The 12105-nt window shown below is 36.4% G+C and overlaps 1 protein-coding gene across 11 annotated transcripts in view; it reads left to right on the top strand.

Annotated features, from left to right (window-relative positions):
* Positions 1–12105, top strand: part of ERC1 (ELKS/RAB6-interacting/CAST family member 1) — a 556187-nt gene that overhangs the window by 133339 nt on the left and 410743 nt on the right. For all 11 annotated transcript variants that reach the window (XR_010343042.1, XM_064377601.1, XM_064377596.1 and 8 more), the window contains one exon: positions 3971–4138. Coding sequence is in view for 10 of the 11 variants with exons in the window: in XM_064377601.1 (XP_064233671.1) it covers positions 3971–4138 (168 nt within the window). In the remaining variant the exon portion in view is untranslated. The remainder of the gene's footprint in view (positions 1–3970; positions 4139–12105) is intronic.

Genomic DNA, 12105 nt, shown 5'->3' with positions numbered 1-12105 from the left:
ATGGTAAGTTCTGTATGATAATGTTATTATGTTCTATAAGAAAAAGAAAAAGTGTTAAATTCTATAACAAAATGCCCTGGGAAAGGATGAGGGACATAGTACTTGTCTTTTGGGGGATTTGGAAAATATTTATTAAAATGGTAGCATAGGAAGTGGGCCTTAAAAGATGTGTTCAATAGGCAAAAATTTTTTTAAGTGTTAGAGGTTAAGAATATTACAAGTATAGGACAAAATGTGAACAATGACAAGAAAGAAAGAAAGAATGGTATTTATTCAGAGACTGGCAGTAGTGCTGGAGAAGAGAGTCACTGGAAGTGGGACAAGGAGGCATATGGTAAAGGTTAGGCAGTGGTAATATATTGGGACCGTCTGACCATGGAGGGCCTTGAATTCCCTGCTGGCATTCTAGGGGGTAGGGTGGATTTGAGAATTAGTGGTTAAGACTGTGGGATCTGGAGGCAAAACCATTTAATCTTAAATCTCTGTTCTGGTGCTTATTTGTAGCTGTGAGATCTTGGGCCTGCTACCTTCTCTAAGGCCCAGTTTCCCACATTGCCATAAGAGTATGACATTTTCCACAGGGAGAATGCAAGGGAAAAAAATACGATACCTGAGAATAGAACTGTGAGGATTTTAATGTACTGTATGCAGTAGTCCTCCCTTAACTGCGTTTTTGCTTTCCTTGGTTTCTATTACCTGTGGTCAACTGTGGTCCAAAAATATTGAATGGGAAATTACAGAAAAACAGCATACAGGTTTTAAATTATGCTTTTTTCTGAGTAGTGTGATGAAATCTTGTGTCATTCTGCTCTATTCCATCCTGGATGTGAATCATCCTTTTATCCAGTATATCCATGTATCCACACTACCTGCCCTTTAGTCACTTAGTTGCTGTCTTGGTTATTAGATCGACTGTTGCACTATCTCAGTGCTTGTGTTCGCATAACCCTTATTTTATTTAATGACCTCAGAGCACAAGAGTAATGATAGTAGTATATTTTATAATTATTCTATTTTGTTACTACTTATTATTTATCTCTCACTGTGACTAATTTGTAAATTAAATTTTATTATCCAATAGGTATGTATGTAGAAGAAAACACATAGTATGTATAGGCTGTCTGTGCTTTCAGGCATCCACTGAGGGTCTTGGATTGTATTCCTTGATGATAAGGGGGGGATTACTGTATATGGTGACAAGAATATACATGAACACATGCAGGAAGATCCAGAAAACTGTTTAATTCAGAAATAAAGTAGTAATTTATTTAAATTTAAACATTTAAATTTATTTATTTAAAAATCAGTTTTTTTTTTTTTTTTTTTTTAAAGGAGATATGAGACTGTTTGACATCATTGCTTGGGCTGGGAGGAAAACAAAAACAGAATAGAGATGCATGACAAAAAAAGAAGGATGATAGAAGTCATGCTATGGACAAAGGGTCGATGTAGTAGGTGTAGGAGAAAGAAAAGAATAGTATTTGTGATTCAGAAAAAAAGATCTTTAGAGTTTGAAAGTTCTCAGGTAGATCTTTCCAGATTATAATTAGGTTAACAATGTATATTTATTGAAGTAGAATAGAGTTAAATTACAAATGAAAGAGTCTTTTGAAGGAGCATGGTAAAACTTGTGGTGAAGAATTATAAATGGGAGCTCAAATGATTGTTCTCTACTTTCTGGCTTGGTGAGACTGGTTGCATAGAAGTGGTTGGTAGAAATGTAGTTTAGCAGAGTGAAATATGGTTTATCTACATGTTTTTCCTTTCCAGTACAGTCCAACATAATTCGTAAGTACTTATAGTAGTAGCAAGTACTTAGTATAGCAGTCTCCAATGAGACTAGTCCCTTAAGAAATTTTCCAGGCCGGGCGCGGTGGCTCAAGCCTGTAATCCCAGCACTTTGGGAGGCCGAGGCGGGTGGATCACGAGGTCAAGAGATCGAGACCATCCTGGTCGACATGGTGAAACCCTGTCTCTACTAATACAAAAAATTAGCTGGGCACGGTGGCGCGTGCCTGTAATCCCAGCTACTCAGGAGGCTGAGGTAGGAGAATTGCCTGAACCCAGGAGGCGGAGGTTGCGGTGAGCCGAGATTGCGCCATTGCACTCCAGCCTGGGTATCAAGAGCGAAACTCCGTCTCAAAAAAAAAAAAAAAAAAAAAAAAAAAAGAAATTTTCCAGCCGGGCATGGTGGCTCACGCCTGTAATCCCAGCACTTTGGGAGGCTGAGGCAGGCAGATCACAAGGTCAGGCGATTGAGACCAACCTAGCCAACATGGTGAAATGCCATCTCTACCAAAAATACAAAAATTAGCTGGGTGTGATGGTACATGCCTGTAATTCCAGCTATTCAGGAGGCTGAGGCAGGAGAATCGCTTGAGCATGGAGGTGGTGGAGATTGCAGTGAGCCGAGATAGTGCCACTGCACTCCAACCTGGTAACAGAGCGAGACGCCGTCTCAGGAAAAAAAAAAAAAGAAAATCTCCATACTACTTAATGGAGCAGGAAGTACCACCGTATTACCATACAATATTGGTTCTCAGATACCTTGTAGTTGAGATACACTACACATTGGATATCCCTTACTTAAAGTGCATGGGACTAGAAGGGTTTCAGGGTTTGAGTTTGGGAATATTTGCATTTTACTGATGCTTACTGGTTGAGCCTTCCTAATCCAAAAATCCAAAATGTTCCAGTGAGCATTTCCTTTGAGTGTCATGTCAGTGCTCAAAAAGTTCAGAAGTTTGGAGCACTTTGGATTTTGGATTTTCAGATTTTGGGATGGTCAACCTGTATTATTAGATCTTCCTGAGTGCTTTGATGTACCCTAAATGTGAAACATTATTCATATTAGTCTTTGTGGCTTAATCCATGGTCAGAGAGGAAAAATAAGATAAGACAAATTAAAGATGAGAGACCATAGAACCATACTTGATTTCTTAGATTTGCACTGTTCAATGTGGTAGCCACCAGCCATTTGTGGCTATTAAGCATTTGCAATGTGGCTAGCCCAAATTGAAATGTGATATGAATGTGAAATATACATCAGATGTCAAAGAGTTAGTATGAAAAAAATATAGCTCATTAATAGTTTTTTATATGGATTATATGTTTGAAATGACATAATGAAAAAAGAATGTAACAACTTATTAACAATTTTAGGCTTGAAAATATGACTCATTATTTTCCCATTGAACAGCACTGTCTTAGATAAATCCACTTTCTTCTTTTCTTATAATCAAATGTTTAACTATTTGTTATTAATCCTTGGTGGAAAAGCAAAAAACAAATTTGGTGTGAATATTTATGGGGTGCTAAAAGCTGAATAAAATGTCTTGTGAATGGATTTTAAAATAAATATCATTAAATTTCCTGTTATTTTAAAGTTATATCTAATGAAAGGCATTAAACTTCAGGGATAAAGTTAACTAGATACCAGACATTTTAGCTCGTTAGTCTTGCTATCTAGAAGTAGACCTTTGCTTTTGCTTTGTATGGATATCTAAGTGCATTATGGGGTTGTTTTCATAAGAGCATCATAGCTTATGACTAGATTGTATTATCTGATAGAACCAGTGTTATGCTTGGTGATCCTTTTTTTTTGTTTCCTTTTCCTAGTTTTAGACTTTTAAAGCAATGTAGCTTCACTTGGAAACTTGTTAGAAATACTAATTTTGAACCCCAACCCTGTTGAATTAGAAACTAGGGGCTGGACCTGGCAATCTTGATTTAGCCCTCCAGATGATTCTGATGCACATGAAGTTTGAGAAACGTGGTTGTAGAGGTTCCATTCTATAATGGTGAGCACACTGGACTCTGAATCCAGAGAAACATAGATGTAGATTATACCAGTTTGATAGCATAACAAAATGCAACTTTCTTGTAACCTTTATAACTTACCTATTTGAAAGGAATTACATTCTTTTCTCTTAATTCATCACTTGTAAAACTCTTACATTCTTATTCTTAGGTGGATGCTCTCCGATTGCGTTTGGAAGAGAAGGAAACCATGTTGAATAAAAAGACAAAACAAATTCAGGATATGGCTGAGGAGAAGGGGACACAAGCCGGAGAGATACATGACCTCAAGGACATGTTGGACGTGAAGGAGCGGAAGGTTAATGTTCTTCAGAAGAAGGTAAGGTGTAGGTGTTTTGATTTCAGTGGCCCACTCCTCATACATCCTGACTCCTACCACTAAGTCAAATTTAATGTTGTCAGAGTTTCTTGCTCATTCCTCAGTTTATGTTTTTGTGATTAGTAATTTGGAACTGCTGTTGCAGTAGGTAGATTGTTAGGACTGCTCTACATAATCAGTTTTTGAAAATTTAAACACTGTTAATATCTTCCAATAGTGCTATTCATGCTGTTTCTCACAAGTGCCTTGTAAATTGCCAAAGTATTTGAACTGACATTCTTTTGCTTCTTCTGTCTTTTATTGAAACTGTACTGAATTGGTTTAGTACATGAACTTGGGATGGTACAACTTCATTTATGTGTTTAATAAGATGACAATTTCAAGCCGAGAGCAGTGGCATCTAGACAAACATGTAATTCATAAAAAGTGCGTGTTTGTGTATTTCACTACAAATCTTACTGTTCCTTACTGCTTGTTCTTTCCCCTTTTTTCAGAAAAGTTAATATATTTTGGTACTCTTTCCAAGGGTTTCTTCATTGTTGTTAATAATAGCATTGTATGGGTGTACTATATTTAGCAAAATTTCTACCGATGGACATTTATTTTGCTAAAAATTTCTTCCTTTACATAAAATGATTCTATAGTAAAAAGTGTCATACATATTTAGTTTATACATATGTCAAGTATATTTCTTTATTTATATTTAGTTTATACAAGTCAAGTATATTTCTAGGATAAATTCCTTGAAGTTGAACTGCTGAGTGAAAGGATATGCATTTATAATTTTGCCAAGTAGCCTTAAAGAGATTGTACCAAGTTTCATTTCTACTATCAGTGATGAAAGTGTTATATTCCCGACATACTTGTCTACAAAGTGTGTTAAAAGACTTGTACTTTTTAGCAGTCTTATAGGTGAGGAAACAATGTCAGTGTAGTTGCAGTTCTTTCATTATTAGTAAGGTTGAACATATTTCTATATTTAAAATCCTTCGTGTTTTCTGTTATTTGTTCATATGCTTGATCCATTTTTATTTTAAGTTCTTTTCTGCTTTTTTAAAAGTTGTTTTGTAGAAATCCCTTCCCAATTTAAAAATTAGCTCTTTTGTCTAATGTGAGTTCTAAACATTTCTTCCTGTTTGGCTTATTTATTTATTTATTGAGATGGAGTCTCGCATTGTTGCCCAGACTGGAGAGCAGTGGTGCGATCTTGGCTCAGTGCAACCTCTGCCTCCCGGGTTCAAGTGATTCCTCTGCCTCAGCCTCCCAAGTAGCTGGGACTACAGGTGCCCGCCACCACATCTGGTTAATTTTTTGTATCTTTGGTAGAGATGGGGTTCCACCACACTGTTGGCCAGGCTGGTCTTGAATCCTGGCCTCAAGTGATCTACCTGCCTCGGCCTTCCAAAGTGCTGGGATTATAGGTGTGAGCCACCATGCCCGGCTCTTTTTTTTTTTTTTTTTTCTAAATGTTGTCCAGGCTGGTCTCAAACTCCTGGACCCATGCCGTCTTCCCACCTAAGCCTTCCTTTTGACGTGTGTGTGTGTGTGTTTTCAGGCTTTTTAAATAAGGTGAATGTTTAAGGCTTCTGGATTTTGTGACATACTACAAAAGTTTTATTTTAGAATGTTTCTTTTCTACTGATATTGATCTATCTATGCATCCAGTAACATTGTTTTCATTTTTGTGTTTTTGTGATATATGTTAATAATAGCTAATTCCTTCCAAGGTACTTTTCTTTTTCAGAAGTAACCTAGCTTTTTTTTTTTCTTGGCTATCTTTCCATTTGAAATTTAGAGTTGGCTTTTATCATCTCCTGCCTTTAATTCTTGCTGTTGTGTTTTTTATTGTGATTACATAAAATTTGTAGTTACTAATTTATAGAGAATTGACAACAATAGGGTATATCTTTCCATGAATTCATTTTTTGTTTCTCAGAAATGTTTTAAGGTTTCTTTCATATAGATTTTATACATTAATTAAGTTTATTCCTAGGTTTTTTGTTTGTTATAAAGTGTTAACATTTTTCATTATATCTTCTAACTGCTTTCTTTTTTGTACACATGAAGCCTTGTGATTTCTGTGTATCAGTTTGTACTTAGTTATACTGAATTCTCTTAAAGGTTTGGATTTTTTTTTTTTAGTTGATTCCTTTGGCTTTTCCAAATATGTAGTGATATCATTTCTAAACAGTGATTATTTTCCTGTGTTCAATTTTAATGTATATACCCCATTTTCTTCTCTTTTCTATTTATGTGTCCCAGTGCATCCGAAACCACACTATATGATAGTGGACATCTTCACATTATACCTATTATACCTGAGCTGAATGAGAATGCTTTTAGTTCTCTCCCACTAAAGTACAATGCTTGCTTTTGTGTTAGAATTGATAAATAAAGTAAGAAAGTATCCATTGAAATAAAATGAGTAAATTTTTTAAAATTATTTTTTGGTTCAATATTTTTTGGAGAACAGGTGGTGTTTGGTTACATGAATAAGCTCTTTAGTGGTTATTTCTGAGATTTTGGTGTACCTATCACCTGAACAGTGGACACTGACCCAATCTGTAGTCTTTTATCCCTGATCTCCTCTCACCCTTCCCTTTGACTCCCCAAAGTTCATTGTATCTTTCTTATGCCTTTTGTCCTGATAGCTTAGCTTCCACTTATAAATGAGAACATATGATGTTTGGTTTTCCATTCCTGAGTTACTTCACTTAGAATAATGGTAGTCTCCACCTCCATCCAGGTTGTTGCAAATGCCATTATTTCATTCCTTTTTATGGCTGAGTAGAATTTTGTGGTGTGTATATACCACATTTCTTTATCTACTTGTTGATTGATAGGCATTTGGGCTGGTTCCATATTTTTTACAATTGCAAATTGTGGTGGTTTTTTTTTTTTTTTTTTTTTCTGAGGCAGAGTCTAGCTCTGTCACCCAGGCTGGAGTACAGTGGCATTATCTTGGCTCACTGCTACCTCCATCTCCCAGGTTCAAGCAATTTTCCTGCCTCAGCCTCCCGAGTAGCTGGGATTACAGGTGTCTGCCATTCAGGCCCAGCTAATTTTTGTATTTTTAGTAGAGATGGGGTTTCATCATGTTGGCCTGGCTGGTCTCGAACTCCTGACCTCATAATCCACCCTCCACAGCCTCCCAGAGTGCTGGGATTACAAATGTGAGCCACTGCACCCAGCCCGAATTGTGCTATTATAAACATGTCTGTGCAAGTGTCTTTTTCATATAACGCCTTCTTTTCCTCTGTACCAGTAGTGGGATTGCTGGATCAAATGGTAGGTCTACTTTTAGTACTTTAAGGAATCTTCATATTGTTTTCCATAGTGGTTGTACTAGCTTACATTCCCACCAGCAGTGTAAAAATGTCCTTTTTTTTTTTTTTTTTTTACCATATCCATGCCAATATCTATTATTTTTTGGTTTTAAAATTATGGCCATTCTTGCAGGAGTAATGTGGTATCACATTGTGGTTTTGATTTGCATTTCTCTGATAATTAGTGACGTTGAGCTTTTTTTATATGTTTGTTGGCCATTTGTATATCTTCTTTTGAGAATTACCTATTCATGTCCTTAGTCCACTTTTTGATGGGATTATTTGTTTTTTTTCTAGATGATTTGAGTTCCTTGTAGATTCTGGACATTAGTCCTTTGTTGGATGCACAGTTTGAGAATATTTTCTCCCACTCTGTAGGTTATCTGTTTACTCTTCTGATTATTTCTTTTAGTGTGCAGAAACTTTTTCGATTAACTCTCATCTATTTATATTTTTATTGCATTTGCTTTTGGGTTCTTGGTTATGAAGTTTTTGCCTAAGCTGATGTCTGTGAGAGTTTTTCCAGTGTTATGTTCTAGAATTTTTATGGTTTCAGATCTTAGATTTAAGTCTTTGATCCGTCTTGAGTTGGTTTTTTTATACGGTGAGAGATGAAGATCCAGTTTCATTTTTTATATATGGCTTGCCAATTATCGCAGCGCTGTTTGTTGAATAGGGTGTACTTTGCCTGCTTTATGTTTCTGTTTGCTTTGTCAAAGATCAGTTGGCTGTAAGTATTTGGCTGCTTTTCTGGGTTCTCTATTCTCTTCCATTGGTTTATGTCCCTATTTTTATACCAGTACCATGATTGGTTTTGGTGACTATAGCCTTGTAGTATAGTTTGATGTTGGATAATGTGATGCCTCCAGATTTGTTCTTATTGCTAAGTCTTGTTGCTTTGGCTATGCAGGCTCTTTTTTGGTTCCATATGAATTTTAGGATTTTTTTTCTAGTTCTGTGAAGAATGATGATGGTATTTTGATGGCAGTTGCATTGAGTGTGTAGATTGTTTTTGGCAGTGTGGTCATTTTCACAATATTGATTCTACCCATCCCTGAGCATGGGATACGTTTCCATTTGTTTGTGTCATATGTGATTTCTTTCAGCAGTGATCTGTAGTTTTCCTTGTAGAGGTCTTTCATGTCCTTGTTGAGCTACATTTCCTCAGTATTTTACTGTTTTTTTACAGTTACTGTAAAAGGGGTTAAATTCTTGATTTGATTCTCAGCTTGGTCACTATTGGTGTATAGTAGTGCTGCTGATTTGTGTACATTGATTTTGTATCCTGAAACTTTACTGAATTCATTTATTAGATCTAGGAGCTTTTGGATGAGTCTTTAGGGCTTTCTGGGTATATGATCTTATCATCAGCGAACAATGATAGTTTGACTTCCTATTTACTGATTTGGATGTCCTTGATTTTTTTTCCTCTTTTTTGTTGCTCTGGACAGGACTTCCAGTACTGTGTTGAATAGAACTGGTGAAAGTGGGCATCCTTGTCTTGTTCCAGTTCTCAGGGGAAATGCTTTCAACTTTTCCCCGTTCAGCATGTTGGCAGTGGCTTTGTGATAGATGGCTTTTATTATCTTGAATTTAGATAACATGATGACTATGTGCCAGTTTTGCTGAGGGTTTTAATCATAAAGGGATGCTGGATTTTGTAAACTGCTTTTTTGGAGTCTATTGAGATAATCATCTGATTTTTTTTTTAATTTTGTTTATCTGGTGTATCACATTCATTGACTTGCGTATGTTAAATCATCTCTGTGTTTCTGGTATGAAACCCACTTGATCATGGCGAATTGTCTTTTTGATACACTGTTGGATTCGGTTAGCTAGTGTTTTGTGGAGGATCTTTGCATCTATATTCATCAGAAATACTGGTCTGTAGTATATTGTTGTTGTTATGTCCTTTCCTAGTTTTGGTATTACGGTGGTACTGACTTCATAGTCTGATCTAGGGAGGATTTTCTCTTTCTCTATCTTCTGGAGTAGTTTTAGTGGTGTAACCGGAGTAACTACAGCCGGATTCCCTGGTTCCCAAATTAGGAGTTGAACCCGGGCCCCCGGGCAAAAACCAGGAATCCTAACCATTAGACCACCATGGAAGTGGAATAGCTGCAGCCAGAACATAGGTTCTTGGCCTTCCTAAACCCAAGAATGGGGCAAGGGGGTCTCCTCGGGGTGGTGAGTGTTACAGCTGAAATAGAATTTGTAGACCCAAAGAGTGTGTGATAGTGCAGTTTATTAGGCAGAGTGAAATGACAGCTTCCACCCCGTGGAAGGGAATCCAGAGAGGATTCCAGCCCAGCTGGGGCGGTTAGAGTTTTTACCCCTGAGTTATTTCCTCCCCATTCATGTTGTCATCCAGTGAGAGGGGTTCTTTCAGATTTCTTCTGGATTAATTGATCTTTGGATCCTTTACCATTTTACAACCCTGAATCACAGCACCCCCACCTCCAAGAGCCAGAGGCAGGAAAATAGAAACAAAGGTCCTAACTGGCCTGCCAGAGGTGGGAAAGTAGAAACAAAGGGCCCTAGTGGGCCAGAGGTGGGAAAATCAGAAAATTCCTGCACTTAAAACAATGCCCCCAGCCAACCCTGGGAAGTCCCTCTAGCACAGTCCCTCAATAGGATTGTTACCAATTCTTCTTTGAATGCCTGATAGAATTCAGCTGTGAATCCATCTGGATCTGGACCTTTTTTTTGTTGGCAGTTTTTAAAATTACCATTTCTGTCTCACAGCTTATTATTGGTCTGTTCAGTTTCCATTTCTTCCTGGTTTAATCTAGGAGGGTTGTATATTTTTAGGAATTTATCTATCTCTAAGTTTTCCAGTTTGTACATGTAAAGGTGTTCATAGTAGCCTTGAATAATGTTTTGTATTTGTATGGTATCGGTTAAAATATCTCCCATTTCATTTCTAATTGAGCTTACTTGGATCTTCTCTGTTCTTTTTTTTTTTTGGCTGATCTCACTAATAGTCCATCAATTTTGTTTATCTTTCAAAGAAGCAGCTTTTTCTTTCATTTATCTTTTGTATTTGTGTGTGTGTGTGTTTCAATTTCATTTAGCTCTGCTCTGATCTTTGCTATTTCTTCTGCTAGGTTTGGGTTTGTTTTTTTCTTGTTTCTCTAGTTCCTCCAGGTGTAACCTTAGATTGTCTTACTTGTTTAAGGAGACTAAAAATAGGACCCCAATCCTTTCTATTAATAGCTTGTTGGGTTTCTGCTGAGAAATAGGCTGTTAATCTGATAGGTTTTTCTTTATCATTTACTTGACCTTAGATTGTCTGTTGTATTCTTTCAGACTTTTTGATGTAGGCATGTAACGCTATGAACTTTTTTCTTAGCACCACTTTTGTTATTTCCCGGAGGTTTTGATAGGTTGTGTCAAAAACAAGGATTAAATAGCTGGACCTTGTGTCATTATTATCATTCATTTCAAAGAATATTTAAATTTCCATCTTGGTTTCATTGTTGACCCAGTGATTCAGGAGCAGATTATTTAATTTCCAAGTATTGCATGGTTTTGAGTGTTCCTTTTGTAGTCGATTTCCAGTTTTATTCCACTATGGTCTGAGAGAATACTTGATATAATTTTGATTTTTTAAAATTTATTAAGACTTGTTTTGTGGCTTATCATATAGTCTATCTTGGACAATGTTCCATGTGCTGATGAATAGGATGTATATTCTGCAGTTGTTGGGTAGAATGTTCTGTAAGTATTTGTTAAGTCCTCTTGTTTGTTGACTTTCTGTGTTGATGACCTGTCTAGTGCTGTCAGTGGAATACTGAAGTCCCCCACTATTATCGCACTGCTGTCTGTTTCATTTCTTAGGTTTAGTAGTAATTGTTTTATAAATTTGGGAGCTCCAGTATTAGGTGCATATATATTTAGGATTGTGATATTTTCCTATTGGACTAGTCCTTTTATCATTATATAATGTTCCTTTTCATTTTATTTTTTGACTGTTGCTGCGTTAAAGTCTGTTTTTGTCCAATACAAGAGTAGCTACTCCTGCTTACTTTTGGTGGCCATTTGCATGGAATATCTTTTTCCACCCATTTACTTTGTTTATTGAGTCCTTATGTGTTAGAGAGTCTCTTGAAGATAGCGATACTTGGTTGGTAAATTCTTATTCATTCTGTCATTTTGTATCTTTTAAGTGGAGCCCTAAGGCCATTTACATTTAATGTTAGTATTGAGATGTGAGATACCATCCCATTTATCGTGCTAGTTGTTACCTGAATACCTTGGTGGTTTTTTTTTTTTCATTGTGTTACTGTTTTATAGATCCTGTGAGATTTATGCTTTAAAGAGGTTCTCTTTTGGTATATTTCAAGGTTTTGTTTCAAGACTTAGAACTCTTTTTAGCAGTTTTCTTGTAGTGCCTGTTTGGTAGTGGTAAATTCTCTCAGCATTTGTTTTTCTGAAAAAGACTGTATCTTTCCTTCATTTGTGAAGCTTAGTTTTGCTAGATACAAAATTTTTAGCTGATACTTACTTTAAGGAGGCTAAAGATAGGACCACAGTTCCTTTTAGATTGTGGGGTTTCTGCTGAGAAACTTGCTGTAAATCTGATAGGTTTTCCTTTGTAGGTTTCCTATGTTTTTGCGTCACAGCTGTTAAGATTTTTTT

The sequence above is a fragment of the Aotus nancymaae genome, unplaced genomic scaffold (genome assembly GCF_030222135.1).
Source record: "Aotus nancymaae isolate 86718 unplaced genomic scaffold, 86718_ANA_hifiasm-v0.15.2.pri h1tg000016l, whole genome shotgun sequence".
NCBI lineage: Eukaryota > Metazoa > Chordata > Mammalia > Primates > Aotidae > Aotus > Aotus nancymaae.
Note: the sequence above shows the minus strand (reverse complement) of the source record. Positions and strands in the feature narration are given on the sequence as shown.